A 24,103-nucleotide genomic window follows, 5' to 3' on the forward strand; every position below is an offset into this window, starting at 1 on the left:
AAGGTTGGAATCTAGAGGTAGGAGTTGAAGCAAGACTAGGGGAAGGCTACTTACCGGCTTGCTCAGCTACCTTTCTTATACAACCAGGACATCAAATCATCAAAATTACCTAGTAGTAATGGCCCAAACCCTACTGAAACAAATGTAGGTGCATGTTTCATACATCCAAAACAGCTGTGTAAGAGATGTGGCATCTCCTGCAAGCTTCCTCTGACTTCAGTAATGAAAATGCAGATGAACATCTCCTTTTCTCAGATGGAACATGTTGAAGCCTATAGAATGCTGTCTCCCAGAGGTTACCCTGCCATCCAGAGATGGCACCTGCACATTTACCCACCTGTACACCCTCCTTCCCCATTTCAGTCTCATTTTTCTCCCCTTTCGGCATGTCTTGGCATCATCTCCAAACTACTGATGCTCAAATTCTCACATGAAGATCTGCTTGTGGAAAAGACCACCTGAGATGCTCCTCCTGACCAGTCTCTAATGGTGTCACTTTATCTTTCTAGATAATGACTCCTGCTGCTTCCCAGCTATTTTATGCCATGACACAAAGATTAAAATATAACATTTGTAGAACACACTGTGTGTGGTGTGGTAGTGCATGCTTGTAACCCTGCACTTGGAAACTGGAGGCAGGAGGATTGAGAGCTCAAGAACAGCATAGGCTACATGAGATCCTGCCTTAAAGATTAAAAATAGAGGGGTGAGGTGAACGTGATTAGTCCCAGCACTTGGGAGGCAGCAGAGGCAGGAGGATCTCGGTGATTTCAAAGGCAGCCTGGTCTACAGAGCAAGCTCCAGGATAGCCAGGACTACACAGAGAAACCCTGCCTTGAAAAAAAAACAAAACAAAAAACTGGAGTAAGTTTAAGGGGATTTGGGGAATCCTCTGAGGAACTTCAGTGAAATGTCATTATAATGGTACTGTCTTTTTAAATAATACTTTAGAGGCTGGATATATTTCAGTGGCACAGATCTTCCCTAGCACATACAAGGCCCCATGTTTCCCTTGCCCCAATAAATAGATACCTAGCAAACTAATATTAACTTTGTCAAATAGCAAAATATTTAAGTTGTATGAGAAACTTATTTTGGAGCAGATGCTCTTTGTGACTTTGGTTTCCTGCTGAAGTAGTGACAGGATTTATGGCTAGTTTAGTGATAATATTTTCATATCTGTACTTGGCACACCAGAGGAGAATTTCTGTCCTATAAACATGGTGTACCCATAATTTGTACCCTACAATTTCCCTTAAAATACTCCACCTACCATTTATACTTTGTCTTCAACTCCTGCTTCTAGAACTGGTGAACTTCTCCTGATATGCTCATATCATGGCTTACTGCTCTGAAGGACCTAATTTCTAAAGAGTGGAACAAAGTCACTGTAACCCAAGTGCCCACATTCATTCCACTGGCAGACATTGTTAAAACTTTTTACCAGTGTGTGTGTGTGCGTAGGACACCTTTGGAAGTCAGTTCTTACTCTTCGCCATGTGGGTTCTGGGAGTTTAGTTCAGGTGGTCAGGCACAAAGAAAAAATTATAACACTTATACAGCACAATGCAAGGCACGCTGAGCCATCTTGCTGGCCCTGTTAGAACTTATTTCAATTCAGTAATGTTTATTTGTGTAAATTATAGATGCTGTTGTTTGTATCAGAATTTCTCATAAACATTAAGAAAGACACAAATAAGGAAAGCAGAAGACACTGAAATTCTCTTTGACTCAACCCATCTGCCTTCACTAGCTCTGTTGACCTCAAACTCCTGAATTCCTGCACATGAACAACAAAAGAAAAATAAATGCCAGGATTTTATCTTCATTTTTCTTTTTGCTAAGGATCAAACCCAGGGCCATGTGAATAATAGTCAACCACTTTGCCATAGAGTTTGGATAGTTTAAAGATAAGGGCGCTACAATACGTGTTTGGAGAGAGATATACATTTCTTATGAAATGATTAGCCTTTCTCCCTCTGTCAGTTTCCTTCTTGTTTAGGTCTATTGATTCTCACCCTTGTATATTTCCCCTCCCACATTGATGAGATTGGCTTTGACCAATGGAGTATTAGCAAGCATGGTGGAGCTATGCTTTGACAAGAACTTAAATTTAGTGGCTAGTGTGACTATTCTCTGGTGGCATTTCTGTTCATGACCCTCTTGCCATGCTATGAGGATCTCAAATCAGGCTTGTAGGAAGCCAAGGCTCAGCTGAACTTACTGCTAACAGCCTGTACACACGCCCTATCCCAGACAGAGCCATCATCCTAGCAGTCACAAGGAACTACAGTAGGCTGCCCCTGCTGAGCCCTGCCCTCAGTGCAGAATTTCAAGCAACTAAGCATCTCTTAATATCACAATTTTGGGAGGCAATGTGTTAAACGGTATTAAATAATCAGAGCATAAAACTGCATTAAACAAAGAGAAAAGCTGTGTGTTTCTACTGTTTTCTGGGCTTAAAGCTGAAATGTCTGAAGTTTGAATCAAGACTCACCCTCCTGAAAATGAAAATTGCCTTAGATACGTGTATAAATGTCAGCTTAACCAGCCACAGTGGCCCACACCTGTAATCCCAACACGTAGGAGGCAGAGATAAGAGAATTCAAGGCCAAAGTGGCTTATGTAACTAGTACCAGGCCAGACAAGGCTACAGGGAGAGCCTTTCCATAATTAAATAAATAAAGTCCATTTATGTCTGTGCCTCCACATCTGTAAACTCATGAGGGAAAGAATTGAATCTGTGGTGGTCATCATTGTTTTCTGACCTAGAAAAACATTTTAATACATTGGCTGATGGTAGGGGTGAATAGAACGAGTACATGCTTGGGAAAAACTGTTAGTAAATCAGTACTGATTTACTAGTTCTATCATTTCCTTTGCCTGAATGAGATAATTATCTATTTTAGGTGTGTGGGTGTTTTGCCTGCATGTATATCTGTGCACCATGTGAATGCAATGCCCAAAAAGGCCAAAAGAAAGAGTGTGATCCTCTGGAACTAGAATTATGGACTTGAGAGCCACCACGTGGGTGTGAGAACCCAACCCAGGTCCTCAGGAAGAGGTTCCAGTGCTCTTAACTGCTGAGCCATCTCTAAGCCTCCAAGATGATAATCTTTGCAACTGTTATCATTATTATCAGATGTAATGTTTACAATATAGAGACATTTTTCTAAGGACTTTATACATGTAGTCATGGGTCTCTTAACAACAGGCATATGCCCTAGCAGATACATCAGTAGGTGATTTTGTCATTGTGAAAAATTATAAGGTATACTTGGATAAACTAAAATGACCACAACAATGTGATCTATGGAAGCACTGCCCTTAACTAAAACATCATTATATAATAAATGGCTTCCTTAATTCATTTAGTCCTCATAATAATCCAGTTAGCTTGGCGTTATTAGTGTTCCCTGCTGCAGATGAGTATAAGGCACAGAAAGTATAAGGAACTTGCTTCTGGCAGATCTCAGATGCAAGCACAGGGAATCAGCTCCCAGAATCTATATAAACCAGGCTGGCTTCAAACTTGCAATTCTTTTTCCTTGGTCTCCCAAATACTGGGATTAGAGGCGTGTACCACTATACCAGACCTCTAGAACACATGCATACTCCTCTAAGAATCCATATCTCCTTAACCACTGCTCTGCCTTTCCTATTCTCTTGTACTGGATCTGGCAGTGCCCTTGCTGCTGAGGAAGAAAAAGGTAATAGAAATAGGAAGGGACAGCAGAATCTTTTTCATTATGACAGTGACATTATGGCATCATCATGTTAAGAGAGGTTGAAAACTCGGTGACTAAAGGAAGACGAGAGTTGGGACAAGAATGGGTGACAGTCACCAGGAAGAAAGAGTTACATGGGCCCTATCCCTCAACCTCTAACTGTAGTGGCTGAATTAATGGTGTAACTCCAGCCTGGAGCGTTAGCCATGCCCACTCTCCAGGAAGGTCCATAAAATACTCTGAGTCTGTAACAGCTGGCCTCCTGAGCTCTTTCTATGCAATGGCCAATGGCAGTACTTCCTGATGGTCAGCACAGAAATCGGTAACAAAGGCCAACTTGGTACTGCTACCCTTCCTTCCTCTGTGCTGAGAGACTGCTTGGATGCAGGGGCCAGCCACACAGGGTCATCATGAACTGATGTCTCAGTTGGATAAGTACGATACTTTTCATCACTCTCACCACAAGCAAATGTATACACAAACTCTCTTGTTTTCAGTTCTCCATTTAAAGAAGATAGAGAAAATAAGTATTAAATATTAGAATAAGATGAACTTTGTAGCATATATCTATAATCCCAGCACTAGAGAAGCAGATACAGGAGGATTGCCACAACTGTGAGGCCAGCCTGGGCTACATAGCAAGTTCCAGGCTGGCCAACTAAGGATACACTGTATTCTAGTGCATAGCCAACTAAGAATACGTAGTATTCTAGTACAGTTTCTCTGTTGCTATGATTAAAAACAAATATTGATGGATGCTGGGCTCCATGCTGCACATTCTTAACCCCAGAGCTCGGGAAACAGAGGCAGGCATATCTTTGTGACTTCCAGCCCAGCCAGAGCTAAAACCATGTTTCAATGAACAGGACAGTGACCAAAAGCAACTTGGGGAAGGAAAGAGTTTATTTGGCTTACAAGTTACAGTCCATCATTGAAGAAAGTCAGAACTTAAGACAGAAACCTCAAGTCAGAACTGAACCAGAGACCACAGAGGAATGCTGTGTACTGGTTTTTGCTATCTTTCCTATGTAGCCCAGGCCTATCCACCTAAAAATGGTATCACACACAGTGGAATGGGACCTTCCTACACCAATCAGCAATCAAGGAAATGCCTCAAAGATACAGACACAGGCCAGTTTGATCTAGGGAACTCCTCAGTTGAGTTTCCCTCTTCCCAAGTGACTGTAGGTTTGTGTCAAGTTGACAGCTGAAGCTATGACATATAGCAAAATCCTGTTCCAACACTGCTTCAAAAAGAGGGGTGGTGAGGTTTGAGGCAAAACAGTTCATATCTGCATCAGAGTTTGTGTGCACAAAAAGAACCTAGATGGAAAAAATTAAAAGACATCTAGTAGCAAAGTGAGGTAGAGAATTAAATAACTACATAAATGTGCATGTAAATAAAATACTATCCCAAGTGATTTAAAGAGGTGATGCTGAAGTCAGGCATTGGTGGCACACACCTTTAATCCCAGCACTCTGGAGGCAGAGGCAGGAGGATCTCTGTGAGTTCGAGGACAGCCTGTCTACAGAGCTAATTCCAGAACAGTCTCCAAAGCAATACAAACAAATAAAACAAAACAAAACAAAAAAAAAAAAAAAAGAGGCAATGCTGGCTGGCATAATAGCATATGCCTGTAATCCCAGTTCTCGGGAAAAGATGATTTTGATCTTGAGGCCAATGTAGCCAATAGAAAGACATTCCTCAAAAACTATAGTGTGGCTGGAGCAGACAGCTATTCTGGCCTCCTCGGGAAGCAGGCAAGCATGTGGTACATAGACATGCAGGCAGGCAAAACATTTGTACACATTAAATAAATAAATCTTAAATATCTAATATAAAGGTAAAATCAAAACTATAAAGTGCTAGGAATGTAGCTCAGTGATAGAATGCTTGTCTGGTACATACAAAGCTCTGTTCAACCCCAAGGGGGGAAAAATGACAAATGGAATTTATGAGTTTAGATTATCCAGATGAGACGATATTTAAAAAAAAAAATTTTTTTTTTTTGTTCCTTTTCTTCTTTGCAGGATGGGATGCAAAAGACTAAACTCAGAGCTTTGTGCTTGCCAGACACATACAATGCCCTATATCTTGGGGCTGGTGAAATTGCTCAGTGGTTACAAACACTGGCTGTTTTCCAGTGGAGCAGGCTCAATTCCTATCACAGTCATCTTTAACTCTAGTTCCAGGGGATCCACCATCCTCTTCTAGTGAACATGTGTCTTATTTTGCTTCTGTTTCTATATGATAAAACACTGAACAAAGCAACTTGGGGAGGAAAGGTTTAACAGGTTAGTCCATCCTGAAGGGAAGTAGTCAGGGCAGGAACTGACACAGAGGCTGTGAGGAGATGTGGCTTGCTCATTTGCTCTTCATAACTTACACAGTCTGTTATATATATATATATATATATATATATATATATATATATGTATATATATATATATATATATATATATATCATCCAGGACCATCAGGATAAACCCAGGGGTGGGACCAGCCACAGTGAGGGGACCCTCCCAAATTAATCATTCATCAATCTAGGTTTCCCAGACTTGCATACAGGCCAATCTTATGGAAGCACTCAGAAGATGCCCTCTTCATTCCTAGATACATCTGGGTTTGTGTCACATTGACAAAAACCAGCCAGCATACCTAGCTTTCTTATATAGCCCAGGCCCACTGGGCCAGATATGGTATTTCCCAGTTATCTGGGCCCTCCTGAATCAATTAGCAATTAAGAAAAATATCCCACAGACATGCCCTCAGGCCAATGTGATCGACGCAATTCTTCACTTGAGGTTCCCTTTTCCCAGGTGTGTCAAGTTGACCACAAACTCACCAGGAATGTGCAAATGAGTGGGTGCTCTGAAGACAGCAAAGGCAATGTGTGTGTCCTCTTCTGTGGCTTTGCACTTCGGTTTTTGTTTTGTTTGTTTGTTTTTCCAGACAGGGTTTCTCTGTGTAGCCCTGGCTGTTCTGGAACTAGCTCTATAGACCAGGCTGGTCTTGAACTCACAGAGATATGCCTCCCAAATGCTGGGATTAAAGGCATGCACCACCAACACCTGGCTTGCACTTCAGTTTTTAAATAGGACCTCTCATGGAGCATCCTGATTTGCCTGAGCTGGCTGGTCAGGGAGCTCCTGGATCCCAGTCTCTGCCCCTACTCTGCAATGCTGCCATTTCAGACACAAACTACCATACCCGATTTTTCCTTTTCATTTTTGGGACAGGGTCTCACTATGTATCCCTAGTTAACCTGGAACTCAGAGAGATCTGCCTGCCTCTGCCCAACAATCCCTGCCCCTCCCTGCCCAGTTCTGAGATTAAAGGCAGGAGCTACAGATCCTCATGTATACAGAGCAAGTTCTCTCCCGCAGTGAACCATCTCTCTACCCTGTTGTTTTATGTCTGAGATATGCTATTGTTATGTAACCCAGGCTAGCCATGAACTCATGATTCTTCTGTCTTGGCCTACTTTCCCTAATGCCACCACCACATTCATTCAGAACTTAAGGTTTTTTTTCTCTCTTTTACATTTGTGCTTGTGCGTCTGTGTGGACTGTGGCTTTCATATAGAGGTCAGAGGACAACTTGTGAGAGTCTTCAAATTGTTGGGCTCCAGTAATAATCCTGTCATAACCTTCAGAGTAGTTAGGACTTTAGGTACACATTCTGCTACCACATCTGACAGCCTTTAAACAACCAAAGCTAACACCCGAAGGTGTGAGAAAGTGAAAGGATGGGAAGTGAGCGTGCTTATCGCTTTTTCTAAATGGTAAAGTACTTCTATCTGTGAGGCTTTAACCTGTTCTTGAAATCCTCTATGTGAAATAATTTTTACTTACTAAGATCCTTTCTTAAGGAGGAAGACCAAGAAGGCCACAAGACAGACCACCTTCCTAAACTATGCCTGTGCCAAAGAGCTGGAACTGGGCATATCCAAGGCCTTACGACATTTCTACCCAAATCACACTCTACAACTACCCAGTGCTCATCTGAGATTATGGGGACATACCCCATATGCTCATCTGCTCTCAGGAATGCTGAACCCCAGCTTGGAGTGGCTAAGGAACCTGTGAACACTGCCTGAAGAAGGCTCTCTTTCTCTCTAGTTCCAGAGCCCTCCCCAGAAAGAAAGAAAGGAAGGAAGGAAGGAAGGAAGGAAGGAAGGAAGGAAGGAAGGAAGGAAGGGAAGGAAGGAAGGAAGACATGATTCCAAAATAGGTAGGAGAAACATTGGGGAGTTCAAAGCCATCCTGAGCTACACACCAGATTCAAGACTGAGGTTAACCTGGAACACACAAGGCTCTGTCCCAAAAAAGTAAAAGAGAAAAAACAAGAAGACAGGGTAGGAGTAACACATTCAAAGTCCATGCTGCTTGAAAACACTATAGACAAATGTTTCAGCAAATATTCTCTCTCACCCCATTGGCAAACAGGCAGTTACACTACCTACCAAGCCAGACTTGAAGGCTGAGGATATTCTGTAAAGCAGAATGAATTAAGAATACAGCTGTGCAGGGTGGTGGTGGTGCATGCCTTTAATCCCAGGACTCAGGAGGCAGAGGCCATCAGATCTCTGAGTTCAAGGCCAGCCTGGCCTACAGAGCACGTTCCAGGACAGGCTCCAAAGCTACAGAGAAAACCTGTCTCAAAGGGGGAAAAAAAAAAAATAGCGCTGCAATGGGAGGAGACTGAACACAGGGCCAGGTATAGTGGCTCACACCTACAACCTTAGCATTTGGGAGGTTGAAGCAGGAGCAGTGCCCTAAATTCTAGGCCAGCCTGAGCCCCAGAGTAAGACAGAAGTGTGGCATTATGTTTTGTTTTTGTTTTCTTAATTTTATATGTATGTGTGCTGTGTCTGGGCAAAAGAAAAAAAAAACTTCAAATTAAGACAACTTCAAATAAGATATTAATTTCTCACATACACCCCAGACACAGTCTCAAATATCCCAAGTAGCCTCCAGCTTTCTATATAGCCTCAGTTGGTCTTGAGCTCCTGATCTTTCCCCTTAAGCCTCCAAAATTCTGGGCTTACAGGTAGAAACCAAGCCATTTGGTTGTAAATTTTCACTTGTAAAGCTGGTAAAGTTTAATAGAACAACAACAAGAGAGCAAAACAGAATCACTTGTATTTTCCAGACCCATGCACACGATGGTGGAAGCAGTACAAGCCAACATAAAGTTATTATAACTCTCATTTTGCTCTTGCACTGACTCAGCAGTTTCAGCTGTAGGTGCCTGTCCTAAAGAAATATTTGCAACCAAATGTGATGGCACACACATGGGCCTATAATTCCAGCTCTTTTTTCAGGCTGACAGGATTACTGCTCTGAAGATATAACTTATTACTTGATGTGATACTTGAGAGGGTAACACATAAGAGGAGAAAAATCATGTTTTTCAGCCAAAACAAAACACGTAGTAAAAGTTTGTAAGGGAAGCAGTGTAGCTTTAGTGACTGAAATAGTTCAATGAAAGCATTAAGACTGAAGAGGCAAACAGCACAAGGTTGACACTCCAAAACCTTAGCTCATTAAGACACACCAAGAGGTAAAGAAGTCTCCAGATAGGTTTGAAAACAGCCCTTACAGCTCCCTTAGCTCTGGCTATATCCAATTACCTATGATTTTCTTAAGACACTGAAGTGACAGTTTAGCACTGAAGACCTGAGGTACCTATGGAAAGGTAGTAGGAGAGAACTTCAATGCTCCATGTCACACACACACACACACACACACACACACACACACACACACACACACAGGTGAATATTTAAAGCATCACATTCCACACCTAGGCTTCCAGTGCTTTCTTTGTCTGTTAAGAAATGTGCTAAACTGCTCCTTGTACAAGTGCTGAGCTATATTTTGTCATTTCTCTTGTAATTTGTTTTGTTCAACTTCCAGCAAAAGTGTAAGCAGGAGGCTCAGTGGTTAAGAGCACGTATTACTGCCTGGAGGCTGGGAAGTTCAGTTTGAGACCAGCTTTGGCTACAAAGAGTACTTACTAGGCTAGACTGGGCAAGACCCTTTCTCAAAAACAAAGTCAACGATGGTAGAGAGATGACTTATCAGTTAAAAGCACTTGTTGCTCTTGCAAAGGCCCCAGGTTTAGTTTCTAGCACCTACTGGGTGATTCACAACTGCCTGGATCCAACTCCCTATCTTGCCTGACCTCCAGGCTCTAGGCATGCATGCGGTGCATAATACGCATATAAACAAAACATTCATTCACATACAGCAAATATAAAAATTAAAAAGCCAAACAAAATATATGAGTCTATGTATAAAAGTTATCTGAACAGTCATAGACTCCATGCTTCTGACTTCCTTGGGCACCTACACAGACACATACACACGACTGAAAAATCTTTATAAAATATGTAAACTGTACAAACTTTATAAAATATGTATACTGTACTTTTCCAAGCTTGCACTTTCAGCTGCTTTGATATGTCTATTGGGTTACTGAATAAGAAAAAAAAAAAAAAAACACACTCCATTTCTCATTCTGTCCTTTGAAAGCCAACTACAGACTTTGATTCGTTGGTCAGAAAATTAAAACAATTAGCTAACGAAATTAATTTTTTTGTTGCTACTCTGCATCCAAACGTAATGGAAGATTGACTAGAAAAGAATCCACTGCCTTCAGTTTGCATAAAGCATTCCCTGTTTGCTTCAGTCCCAGGTTCCCTGGGCCTCAGGCTTTGAAGCCAGAAGGAAATGAAGCCTGGGCTCGCCAGAAAGCTCTCACAGAAGTAAGTGCACTTGGGTGAAACCACCAGATCCAAAGCCTGCAAGGTTGGTCTGGCGACTAGGCCCGCCTTGCTCAGCATTTCTTGCCCGCAGGGCTCAGAGCTAAGGGGCTGCAGAAAATAGGCTCCGGGTGGGGTTCGGCTTGGGTTCCCGCAGATCCCCTTCGGCAAAGGGCCTGCGGCATAGTTCCGAGTGTAGGGAGCCAGAGCAGCTGGGCTCCAGGACATGACCTCTGCACTTCAAGACTTCCGCACTCTGCGGCGTCGCAGTAAAGAAAAGCCTCTAGTAGATTCCACGAGCCTTGGGAACCGGGGCTTGAGTCCACCCCCACAAGGCCTTTGGGCTCAGCCACTCCCCGCCCTAGGGCCCCCGCGCCCCCGCGCCGTTGCCCGGGTAACCGAGGGGCGGCGGCAGCGGCGTGAGGCGGGACTTCCGGCAAGTGACGCGCCCCGGCTCGGCTACAAAAGAGGTCGGCTGCGGCGGGCCGGGCGGAACTTTCCAGAACGCTCGGTGGGAGGTGGAGGAGCAGCGTCTGCCCCAACTGCGTTGTGCTACGCTCCTCTTTCCGCTCTCCGGCACCGGCCCGCTCACCGGTGAGTCTCGGCCCTCGGGCCTTCCTCGGTCGCGACGTGCGGCCTTGGCTCCAGATGGCCGAAGGGAGCCGCAGCCGGAGGCCGTTGGCCTCGCGTGGGCGGGGGCTGCGGGCTCCCTGAACCGGACTCGGTCTTCGGAAGGCCGCCGGGATGCTCGGGGCCCTCCCCGCCCGCCACGAGGAGGCCCGAGGCCCGAGCCGACTCGGCGTCCGCATCACACTCGTGTCGGTGCGCACCCCTTTCGCCCTGCCGCCCGCGCCGGGTGGGCAGCGCTGCGCACGCGCGGACCGAGGCAGGGGTGAGGGGCTGCGGGAGGAGCCGGGCGGAGGCTGCGGCTTGTGCTTCTCCTGGCTCTCCTCCCTCTCTTTGTTGAGGTCCGGCCTTCCCCCTCCGCCTTTTCGATCCGGGTGGGAGGGAGAAAGGAAGGAAACCTTAACGGTCGGCGCCAGGTGCCGGGGAAACCCAGAGGGCGACTCTGCTTCGTGGGCCCTGAGGGACGAAAGGGGTAAGCGGCGAGCAGGATCAGGATGGCGCCGGGGCCCGGGGCACCTGCACCCTGGATCTGGTCTCGTAAGCCACTCCTCCACTCCCGGGAGTCCAGTGTCTTTCCGGCGAGTGTAGGGCCTTTAGCAGATGTACGAAGGCTGTGGTTACATACTGACCAGTGGACAGCCTACCAGTGCTCCTTTGGGTTACTAGCACAACATCTGGGGAAAGGAAACCGGAAGGAGCCTGATCACACATGTGTTAGTGCGGGAGAGTAAGAGCCAGCTGCTAGAGAGGCTTTCAAATTCCCTGCAATTATGTTTAGTCTGTTAGGATTTGCAGCCGAATCATATGATGATAGCTTTAATAGATAACAGATTGCTCTAGTTCTGGTAGTTTGCTAAAAACTACCGGTTAAAAGCCGGTCATGGTAGTGCACACCTTTAACCTAACCCCCGCGCTCAGGAGGCAGGTGGCGCTTCTGCACACAGCAAAAGCTGGTTTAAAATTTCCTCATTTTTCTGATTTCAGGCTGTAAAAAATGGTGAAAGAAACCACTTACTATGATGTTTTGGGGTCAAACCCAATGCCACCCAGGAAGAACTGAAGAAGGCATATAGAAAATTAGCCTTGAAGTACCACCCTGATAAGAATCCAAATGAAGGAGAAAAGGCAAGTACATTCTCATCAAACAGCTTAGCAGTGTTGCCATTTGTGTGTATTTCTGCTGGTGCCTGAAAGTCAAGGTTGTAATACAGTGCTGTGTGACAGTTATTTCTAATGGGATTTCTTTTTCTGAAACAGTTTAAACAGATTTCTCAAGCTTATGAAGTTCTTGCTGATTCCAAAAAAAGGGAATTATATGATAAAGGAGGAGAACAGGCCATTAAAGAGGGTGGAGCAGGTGGTGGTTTTGGCTCACCCATGGATATCTTTGACATGTTCTTTGGAGGAGGAGGAAGGATGCAAAGAGAACGGAGAGGTAAGAAAAAGTTCAGCTTATCTGCAGCAGAATAAAGTAGCTGCTACTGAAAGACTGAATTTACTTACATTCAGTGCTTGTTTATGTGGTGGGATGATGTTAAACTGTCCATGACTGCCTCTGATTACTGGTGTCATTTATAATGGAGATTTTTGTGTAATCAAAATAGCTAAGCCAATCTAGTGGGTGTCTCCCATCCACAGCTTGCCAGGCAGTAAGGTAACAGCATGGCAACCTGGCCTTTCAAGCCCTTACACATCTTGGGTGATATTCCTTGTCTCTAGAACACAGTGGCAAGTGCAGTGTCCTTTTTCAGTTAAAGATGAGTTGGATTGAGAAAAACTGAAACTTAGCAAGCTTGTGTAGCAAACCAAGACTGAAAACCAACTAGTTGCCTCCAGATAACCTACTGCCTATTTAATCTTTAGCTTGCTATCTCTATAGGCATTTAACATTTTAACAAAAAAGTTGTCTGTGGGCTAGGCAGACTTCTTTGGAAGAAAGCATTGGAGGTCAAAGTAGTACTTCATTCTCAAAATAGTTTTTTTATACAAACAGATGGGTAGGCACAGTTCTAGAACAGATGGGCAGGCCATTAAATTTCACTTTGCCCTTAAAGGTTAGGAAGACTTGAGAAATTGTTTACTGTGTTTTTATAAGAATTTACTGGAAGTGAATGCTGTGGGCTCGGTGGTTAAGAATACTGCACTATTTGCAGAAGATCCAGATTTCATTCCCCGCACGCACATTGTATGGCTCATTACTGCCTGTAACTCCAGCTGAAGGGCATCTGATAACTTCTTCCAACCTCTGGACTTTCACATAAACGTGTACACAAAAATTAAAATTAAAAAAAAAATCTGTAACAATTACCTTGTGTTGTGAACAATAAGGATGGTGTGAGCTACTAATTCTTTTGGCTTAGTTTAATTTGAGGGTTTGTGTTGCTGCTGCTTTGTAAAGTATACTTGGTCAGTTTCCAGAAGCTTTTTTTTTTTTTTCCTTCCCCCTCCTCTATACAAAGTTAAGAAATGTGCAACTTTCAACTTAGGAGAACCTGCTTACATGTTCTCTTTATGATACTAGAAACCCAAAGAAGAAGTTAGAAACAAAAGGATATGACACTTAACATCTTACTTAAAAGAGTAAATGTTCCTTTAGATATGGTAGCCAGAAAGGATTGAAACTATTGCTAGCCATCAGGCAGTGCTGTTGGTGGATAAAGTCCTAGTGGAAGGATCACTAGCTAGGAACTTATTAACCATAGAGAAGTGATTTTATTTCCATAGCCTGGTTGTCCTTATGTGATCTCAACCACCTCCTTCTTGTTGCCATAGATAAATTAATTATACATGGCATTCCTTTGTAGTCACTAACCAGATGTGGGTCTTTAAATTAAGATTAACTTAAGGTGTGTTCAGGGGATTCTCTCCAGCTGTGGTAGCCACACACTTAAAATTGTGACTAGTAGTTGCTATATTGAACACATAAAATATGTCCATTGTTAAAGTTCTGTTCTCTTACAAAAGGCATAAGAAATTTACCATTTAAAACAACCAGTGCTAGCCTAGCAGTAAAAAACTATCTAAACAGAAGTAGGAATTGCTATTTCAGTAGTGTCTCAATATTGGCTTCTCCAGCCAATCTTGATTAGAAAGAATGTACTGTTTGGGTGAAGTAACATGTTGCTTAATACCTAGTAAGTGAAACCTTTAAAAGGATACATGCTTTATATTATTGTGAAATGTGCCTAAACATTGAGTGAATTTTAAGGATAGTATTAGCCTTTGCATTTCTGAGAGGGCCACTTCTGGGTCCTTAGGTAGATGAACTCCTGATGTAGATTGCTTTATCAATGATTAGATCAGTTTGAGAGTTGAATGGTGGAATGAATGTTGTATATGGGTGTAGCTCAACAGATGTACAGTATGAGACTGGTCTTTGATTATTCTTTTCCATTTTTATAATGCCTTCAACAAACGTTTTTAATGAGCAGCATTTTGTTCCAGGTAAAAATGTTGTGCATCAGCTGTCAGTGACCTTAGAAGACTTGTATAATGGTGCAACGAGAAAATTAGCTCTGCAAAAGAATGTGATTTGTGACAAATGTGAAGGTAAGGGTTCTTACTGTTTGGATTGTTTGTTCATGGTTTTTGAGATAAGGTCTTTATAGATTAGGCTGGCCTTGGACTTGTGCCCTGCTTCACTCGACCTGGTATTACACCAGGCGCTCATGCCTAATTTTCTGGATAGATAGATAGATAAAATTGATGCTACATACACTAAAAGGAGCTGAATAAACCTTCCCAGAAAAGCTCATAATGGCTTTGTTGTTACATTTTCATGCATGTATATAAATACGCTTTCATCGTTGCTCTCCTGTTCAGCTCCCACTAAACCCTCCTGTTCCTTGATGCTCCTCTGTATGTCTCTGTTTTGATGGCCCAGTGAGTCCCCTTAGAGTTGCTTACAGGAATGTGGGTGAGGAATTGTTTACAAAAGGATGGGCACCTTAACCTTACTCAGTTGCTATATCACAGAAGAAAATGTCTCTCTAGGGTTGAGGCCTTGACATTAGCTTGACAAGGTTTTGATGGGCCAAATCTGTATAGATCCTAAGTAGACTTTTTTTTTTTTTTTTTTGAATACATTGTGTTTGCATGTACGTGTTGCTGCGTTTTGTCTGTGTGGTTGGTTAGGCTTAGTGAGACCAGCACAACCTTGTCTCAAGGTAGAAATGTGCTGAGGGCACATGAAGATTGTAGTGCAGGCAGTCTTGGCGTTACTGCCTGCCTCACTCACTGCTCCCTTTAAGTGTTCTCTCAAGAAAGTGAAATAACTGCAGAGATATCTGCTTGTAGAGATCTTCAGTGTTAGGACTGCCTACTTGGAGCTCTAACTGCAAAGGCAGCACACTACTCCCCCACCTGTCCCCACCCCACGGGTGTTTGCCTGCCTGAATGCCTGAATGCCTATCTCTCTTGTACTGCTTCATGCAGTACCTATGGAAGCCAAAAGGCATTGTATCTCCTGGAACTAGAGTTAGAGAGGGATGTAAGCCACCATGTGGGTGTTTGGGATCAAATCCAGGTCACCTGGAAGAGCAGCCAGTGCTCTTAATGAGTCATCTCACTAGGCCCTGCCTTCCCTTCCCACTCCTTTGTTTCTACCAGAATCCTAGGAATATATACTCTTTGGCATTCTCATGTCTAAAAGATGTCATTTCTTCACACCCCTTACTAAAACAATTGCTTGCTGACTTCCACTGTTGAACCATTTCTAAACTAACTCAAAGGGCAAGATTTCCCACCCTCTTTGACACTGCTGAGATTTATAGCTTGCTTGCCTTGTATTTTCTTATTTTGCTTTTTGTTTAAAAACTCATGATTTTGAAATGGCTCTAAAGAGAGTCTGAATTGTATAATTTAAGGCAGCAGCCCTTGAAAATCCTAAGGCGTTTTAGATTCTGTCTATTGCAAACTTCATACACAACTTTTTTTTGAAACTCTTTAGGCCGAGGTGGTAAGAAAGGAGCAGTGGAGTGCTGTCCCAACTGTCGGGGGACCGGCATGCAAATAAGGATTCATCAGATTGGACCAGGAATGGTTCAGCAAATTCAGTCAGTGTGCATGGAATGCCAGGGTCATGGAGAACGCATCAGTCCTAAAGACAGATGTAAAAGCTGCAATGGGAGAAAGATAGTTCGAGAGAAGAAGATTTTAGAAGTTCATATTGATAAAGGTGAGTTCCTTATTCTGATAGTTTTATTCATATTGTATAATGTACTTTGGTAATTTTCCCTCCATCCCTCATTGTCTTCTGTAGCAATTCCCCTTATCATGTGGTGGTAGGGTTGTTAAAGAACATTTTACCCAAAATCAGTTTTCTGAAATGTAATTATCCTGCCTTTAAAAGTTTATACTGTGCACATTCTTAGGAATTAAGGAATAACATAAATGGATGTGTGTGTGAGGTGAGGAATAGGCTAGGCTGGTTAAAACATAGATTGCTGGCTTTTTACATGTTCGGGGTTAACATTCCTGTGAAACCTAGTTTAACACATCTTTAAAGAATATTGTGCATATCTCCGGTCCTTTTTTTAACTGATTCTTCAGCTTTAAAATTTTTCTTTATTGAGATGGGCATTTTTCTGTGTTGCTGAGGCTGGCCTCAAATCTTTTGACCAGGTAACTTGTTTCTTGTTTATTTTGAGATAGAGACTTCTGTATGTATGGGCACCATTAACTCTTGGTCCTCCTGCTTCCATCTCCCAAGTATTGGGACTACATCTGGGTAGTACAGTTAATCTACATTCGAATTAAGAAAAGAGTACAATTAAAATGGGTTTTGGGCCTGGGCAGTGGTGGCACATGCCTTAATTTCAGCACTCAGGAAGCAGAGGCAGACAGATCTGTCTGAGCTCATGGGCAGCCAGGGTTATAAAGAGAAACCCTATCTTCAAAGAAAACAAAATAGTTTTTACTTGATGGGTGTTGGGTGGTTCATGCCTTTTAATCAGGAGGCAGAGACAGATGGATCTCTGTGAGTTCGAGGCCAGCCTGGTCTACAGAGCTACTTCCAGGACAGCCTCCAAAGCAATACAGAGAAACTCTGTTTCAAAAACAAACAAAAAAATTAGTTTTTCCTGATATTTTTATGGATTCTTTGGAGATTTCGAATTACATACCCCTATCACATTCACTTCCCAGTCCTTTCCTGTCTGTTCCCTCCAAGCAAAAGTAAGTTCAATATGGATTCAAACTCTCCATGGCCTTCCCTAGTTCTTCCCCTTCTGCACCCCTGCTGGAGGCCATCTTTTATATAGAGTGACTCTTCATCTTATCATGGTTTTAAGATTTCTTTTCAATACTTCTTATTTAGGTTCTTACTATTGGGGTAGGGGGTAGAGGTTGTCACAGGAGTTTTCCACATTCCTTTCTTAACCGTGCCTTTCACTGCCAATGTAGCTTATTTGCTCTTTGGGGACATGGGCTTCCACGTGGTTTGTGGTGTTAGCACAGACTATTAATGGAGCTTCTGGTTACAGTAGGCCTGAGGACCCAGACAAGGCCCTCTGATGCAGCTGGGATCATGTACATTAACATAGCTTCAGGTTGTAGCCCAGCCTTCAGTAGCAAGATGGGCCACTGTTTTTATGTTTGTTTTTTTAACATTTTTGTTCTTTTTCTAATTTTTATTTCATGTGTATTAGCATTTTACCTATATAAGATGTTGGATCCCTAGGAACTGGAGTTACAGACAGTTGAGATGCCACATGGATGCTGGAAATTGAACCATTCTTAACCACTGAGCCATCTCTTCAGTCCCAGTTTTTAACCTCTTTCAATAAGGTTTCAGTACGTAGCCCAGGCTGCTTCTGCCTCCCTAGTGCTGGGGTAATGCCTGCCTCCTTCCCCCAAACATGGTCCCTGGGCTCACTGATAATATAATAAGCATGAGGACCTAAGTTAAATTCCCAGCACCAAAGAGTTTCCATGCTAGGTGTGGTCATATACTAGTCTGTACACTCCTGCCGTGGAGGTCTAGGGGATGAATACAGCATCACTGGGGCTTGTGGTCTGGCTAACTCCAGGTTCAGTGAGATAGAAGGATGCTGGCCTCCATAAACATGTATACATGGGTACAGCACACCAAAAGAAAAGAAACAGTTAAAACTTTATTAAACTATGTGGGGCAGAATTAGAAGCAGGTAGGAATCTCAGTAATTGCACACCCTTTAAAAAATACTTGCTGTATTGGAAAATACTCAGTATTTTGTATATAGACCACTAAAATAGTATCCAATAGTAAACCACCTTTTGGGGAAGCTTTAAGACTAGCTGTCTTGGAACATATTCTGTAGACCAGGCTGGCCTTGAACTCAGATCTGTCTGACTCCCATGTACTGGGATTAAAAGCCATCACCACTTGGCTAATACCTTTTTTTTTTTTTTTTTTTAAAGCAAGTCTAGGCTAGTAGCAACCAAACCCAGGGTCTTTGCATGTACTGGGTAGTAACTTACTACAGAACTACCTATTGCAAAAGATGCCTTTTTACTTTAATTTTTGAGCACAGTGAACATAGATAGACAGAAGATGAGAACTTAGAGTGGAATTAAGGATTTTTAAGTAAACATAGTTTTCTTTTGAGAAATACTGCTGGTACAGCAAAAAGGCAGTTGACACTGCTGCTTAATTTAATGGTAGTACTTACAGATTGTTACACAATAGAAACAATTAACTGTTAGTGATTATAGTGTTTGCCGGTGCCAGTTTGGTTCCAGCATGGGCATTTTTAATCCTCGCTAGCTTGAATGAAATGTTTCTTTGGGAAAGTTGAGGCTTAGGATGGATATGCAGCTAAGCAGATAGTATTTGAGATTAGCAGGCCTGATTCTTGTAGAGAGTTGTATCATCTACTGTTTGATAGCCTGCTTGCTTCAGTGCCAAAAGAGACTGGATTAAGTAATTAAGTAGTCCTTTTAAGTCATTTCTGTGGTATTTGCCATCCACAGAGACATGATGCTTAAAAAAAAAAAATCTGTATTTGTGCATGCAGATGCTGGTCTGCATATAGAGGTCAGAAGGACATCTTGCAGGAGTTGTACTGAGGATTGAACCCAAGGCCTCAGCATATGGCACACCACTGAATTACATTCTCAGCCCACATCTGTATTTTAGTAGATATTATGATCTTGATCTTCATGTCCAGTATCAGTAAAAGTACAAAATCAATCTTTATGTAGGCATGAAAGATGGTCAGAAGATAACATTCCATGGTGAAGGAGACCAAGAACCAGGACTGGAGCCAGGAGATATTATCATTGTGTTAGACCAGAAGGACCATGCTGTTTTTACACGGTAAAGACTTAATCTCAAAACTGACTTCTTGCATGTTTGTTTGAGTTCTAATTTAAGTAACCTAGGTGTGTATGATATGCTGTAATATATTCATTCAATAAAAGCTCATTAGCTCTGTTGCAGTTGTAAATGGCTGGAAAATAGAATCAAGATTTTAGCTTTTTGTTTTACAAGTAAGTTGTTGACTAGATGTTTTATGTGGCTGGAGAAAATTCAAATAACTTACACCAATTTCCTGTCCTTGGTTCATGCTGAGTTTATGTGTAAATGTCCAAACACACTCCCTAAGAAACTACAGATTGATTCTGTTAAGTATACGTACATGTTCAAGTCTGCTGTACTGAATTTGTATCTTGAAGCATAAGATTTCCAAACTCAACTCTAACCCACCTCCAAGTTGAGTTTGGGACACTGTGTGGTAGCAACTTGTTTAGGAAAAGATATTTCACAGGTGCATATTCTGTGTTGGAAAAGAGATGTACTTAATACATGTCCCTTGAAAATAATCATAATTGGCCTAAATAATCAAGGGTCCAGCCCTGGTCTGTTTCGATTTACACTGATTCCTGTGTTCCAAACATGTGTTGGCTTCCTTTAGTCTCAATGGTTTTGTCTTTCTCTCCCATCTTAAGAAACCAGATTTAGCCAGCAATGGTGGTGCACACCTTTAATCCCAGATCTCTGAGTTCAGGACAGTCAGAGCTTTATTTTTACACAGAAAAAACCCTGACTCAAAAAACCAGGGGTAGGGAGATTGATTTAAAATTGTTTTAAGATGAAAGCCGATCTAATCTTCCTGCCATTTGCCTTCTACCTCTCACATGCTTGAAATATAGGCAGGCAGGCCTACACCACTATGCCCAGCTCTGTGGTTGGATTTTATAGCTTATTCAGCAACTAGCTAGGCAATTCCAAATAATTTTCTAATCTCAACTTTCAAGTTGTTTTGTTTCCAAATGGAAAAGTTGCTCACTGTGGTGTGTATGATCATTTGGTGCTTTGAAATATGTAACTGTGCCTTATATTTGTATTGCTATATAGACGAGGAGAAGACCTTTTCATGTGTATGGACATACAGCTGGTTGAAGCATTGTGCGGCTTCCAAAAGCCAATATCCACTCTTGACAACCGAACCATAGTCATCACTTCTCATCCAGGTATACCTAGAGGAGCCTATTTTCATGTTGTACTTCTAAGGGAAAAGTGTCCTTTCCTTGGTTATGTCCTTCCTAGGACTGAAATGAAGTTACAGGGAAGGCATGGATGAATGCTGGTTAGCATGGATGAATGCTGGTTACTTCTTGGAAAAGCCATAAATGAAGGCAACAGGGTTATTGGTTTTCTCTTGGGGGTGGGGTGGGGAGGAGGTTGTTTTGCCTTATGCAAATGTTGATCATACTTAAGAACAAATTTGACTTCAATGTCTTTAGGTCAGATTGTTAAGCATGGAGATATAAAATGTGTGCTAAATGAAGGTATGCCAATATATCGTCGGCCATATGAAAAAGGACGTCTAATCATTGAATTTAAGGTAAGCTATAATGTTCAAGAATATTTGAGACTAGTTAGCTTAGTAAAATCTAATATAGACCTAGCAAATGCGCTTACTCTCTTTGTCCAGGAAGAATTGGAAAACCAGGTGACTTGGTGGGGTTTGCTGGCTGGCTCAGTCTTTCTTCTTGGTACTATAACAGTCAACTTCTGTTAGCACCTGGCCTGGGTGGTATGCCCCTATAATCTAGCACTTGAGAGAGGTGGGTAAAGAGTAAATCATCTGTCCAGACGGTGATGGTGCAAACCTTTAATTCCAGCGCTCAAGGTCAGCCTAGTCTACAAGGCAAATTCTAGGACATCCAGGGCTACACAGAGAAAACTGTCTGGGAAAAAAAAAGTTTTTTTAAGAAAAATAATAATGGTTCTAAGCCAGAGTTGCAATGTGCACCTTAAAAAAAAAAAAAAAAAAAAAAAAAAAAAGAGTAATTACATGTTTTTCTGGGGAAAATAGTTCAAACTTAACTGCATTTTATTTTTTGCAGGTAAACTTTCCTGAAAATGGCTTTCTGTCTCCTGATAAGCTCTCCTTGCTGGAAAAACTCCTTCCTGAAAGGAAGGAAGTGGAGGAGACTGATGAAATGGATCAGGTAGAACTGGTGGACTTTGACCCAAATCAGGAAAGACGGCGTCATTATAATGGAGAAGCATATGAGGATGACGAACATCACCCCAGAGGTGGTGTTCAGTGTCAGACCTCTTAATGGGCCAGTTCCTCTGTCATTCTGTATGCAGTAGTGAATGTGGGAAGGACTGTAACCATAATATGCTCACTACTTGGCTATTGTTTTGTTTTAATATTCAACTATAGTAGTGTTTTAAAAGTTAAATGAAGAATAAACAAATATAAAAGATCTGACTTTGCCCTGTATGTATGATGACTTCAATGTGCAAGATGAAGTTTAATAATACTTGTAAAAAACTACTTTAAAAAGTTCCCTGGCATCTGGTAGGCCATATCTTGTGTATCTGATAATAGCTGTGTACATTAGATTGACATGCTAGGTATGTGTTGTGACCCTTAATTGTTAAGCTATGGAATTAAAATTCTGTATTTAATGGTAATCGGAAAAAACAATTAGTAGTGACTTGTTGGTCTGTCTAGTTGTATGAAGTGGACTAATTGTAATGCCTCTGCATTGTATTGCCTCAGCCATTACTAGAAGGTGGCATAATACATAATTTTGCCTGTTATTAGTGATAGAAATGATACATTCCTAAAGAAGTTTATCATAAGCTATTGCTTAAGGGCTTGCTCTTCTAGATCGCATTCCCTTCTGCTGTGCCATCTTTAAAAAGTGTATGTATATACATACATACATATACACGCACATACACATAGAAAACATGGTCCCCTTTTCAAACCATGATAAGCCCTTGGGTAGTGACTTCCAAAGCCCAAGGCATTTACAAATTAAAATGAAGAGACCTTGTATGTGGAGAAGTGATTTGCATGTGTAATCCAAGAAGGGCATTTCTTAGGTCTGTTACAGGCTTGCTATTTGACTTAGGCTCCAACGTAACTGCAATTTAATGTTGGTAGTATAGCAAATTTTGAATAGCTTTGTTGTATGTTTTAAAGTCACATGTTCACATGCTTAAATCTGGGTATCAGAATTTAAGCAGTTACTGAAATGTATGACTGTCTCCTAATATACTGATTCCAAAGTGTTTCCAATGTGTCACTGCAGACCTTTTTTTCCCTCAGTTCAAAGCTGTGGTTTTTAGGGTGTAATTTGATTATTACTTTGTACAAATGATTAATATATATGATAGGGAATAAAAGTATAGGTGTGAGCCCAAGTCAGAAAACAGGAACCGTAACCACCTGGGTGAGAGAGTATGTGAACTTCATACCAGCACAATCTGTACCTGGGTTTGCCTCATCTTTTGTAATCAGAATTTTAAAATACTCCAATCTGGAAGTTTTCTTCATGGGAGGGGGGATGTGAACATTTGAATTAAAAAAGTAAAATACCAGGGGTGAGAAGAAAAAAGTCTCAATGGTTAGCACTGACCCAATCAGTTCTCAGCACCCACATAGCAGCTCATTGGTCTGCAACTCAAAAGTCTCTGGTTCAGACACCCACTTCAAGCACTAGGTCACAGACATACATTGAAACAAAACTCAATTTTGGCAGGGCAGAAGCAGACAGTCTGAGTTCAAGGCCTGGTCTACAGAGTGAGTTCCAGGACAGCCAAGACCATACAGAGAAACCCTATCTCCAAAATAAAAACAATTTGGCCAAGTATGGTAACACAAGCTTTAATTCCAGCACTGAGGAGTAAAAGGCATGTGCATCTGAGTTCAAAGCCAGCTTGTTCTACAGCCAGGGCTACTCAGGGAAACCCTGTCTCAAACCTAAAAGCTTGGCATAGAAAAAGGCTCCCAAGTGTTTCTTTGGTTTTCAATGTTGGCTGTGAATAGAACTGCCTAGGAAAGAACCCTGTTGAGATTTGGGTACAGCTGGGTTGTGTGTAGCAGCCTAAACATGAAGATTGTGCAGCAGAGGTTGAAGACTCAATGGGAATAGAGCCAGGTGTCATGGCACATGTTCCAACATTTAGGAGGCTGAGGGTAGAGTACAGCCTGGGATTTGCATTGGGTTCAAAGCCAGTCTGCTATCAAGCCGTATACTCACTGGTGGTGATCTGGTTTTAGAAGTTCTCCATGGTTAGGAATTATAGTTCAGGGAGGTGAGTGAACCTGTGAAAGCATAAACTGACGTGCATGTGGACTTGACAAGCACTGAGACAACAGTTCAAGGCCAGCTACTAGTCTACAAGCAAGTTCATGACTACCAGAGCTACACAGAAACCCTGTCTGAAATTAAAAAAAAAACTTGGCAAGTTCAATGTCAGGCTTTGCTATTGAGCTTTGTTTTTTGAAACAGGGTTCCTTTGTGTGTAGTCCTAGCTTTTCTGGAACCAGGCTGGCCTTGAACTATCAAGTGATCTCCCTCCCAAGGGATGGATTAAAGGCATGCATCACTATATCCTGCTTACTATTGAACATTTTAAACAAAAACCAGGAAAGCATGCCCCCTTGAACATACTATACTTGAAGCTTTTCAGATGTGGGGATGCTAACAACGTTTACAGAAGAGCTGTGGTATCTGTCATGCTTTTTA

General features: G+C 42.1%; 1 protein-coding gene across 1 annotated transcript; it reads left to right on the forward strand.

The window, feature by feature from the left end:
• The first annotated feature begins 12,112 nt into the window (after positions 1-12,112).
• On the forward strand, positions 12,113-22,645 carry Dnaja1 (DnaJ heat shock protein family (Hsp40) member A1). Its single transcript, XM_051187540.1, is given in 9 exon segments — positions 12,113-12,147; positions 12,150-12,250; positions 12,383-12,560; positions 14,570-14,674; positions 16,074-16,301; positions 19,307-19,421; positions 20,463-20,578; positions 20,852-20,952; positions 21,458-22,645. Coding segments are annotated over 9 exon segments (1,191 nt in total). The 5' UTR covers positions 12,113-12,119; the 3' UTR covers positions 21,677-22,645.
• The last annotated feature ends 1,458 nt before the right edge of the window (positions 22,646-24,103 follow it).

This window comes from Phodopus roborovskii, unplaced genomic scaffold (genome assembly GCF_943737965.1).
Source record: "Phodopus roborovskii unplaced genomic scaffold, PHOROB, whole genome shotgun sequence".
In the NCBI taxonomy this organism is placed as follows: domain Eukaryota; kingdom Metazoa; phylum Chordata; class Mammalia; order Rodentia; family Cricetidae; genus Phodopus; species Phodopus roborovskii.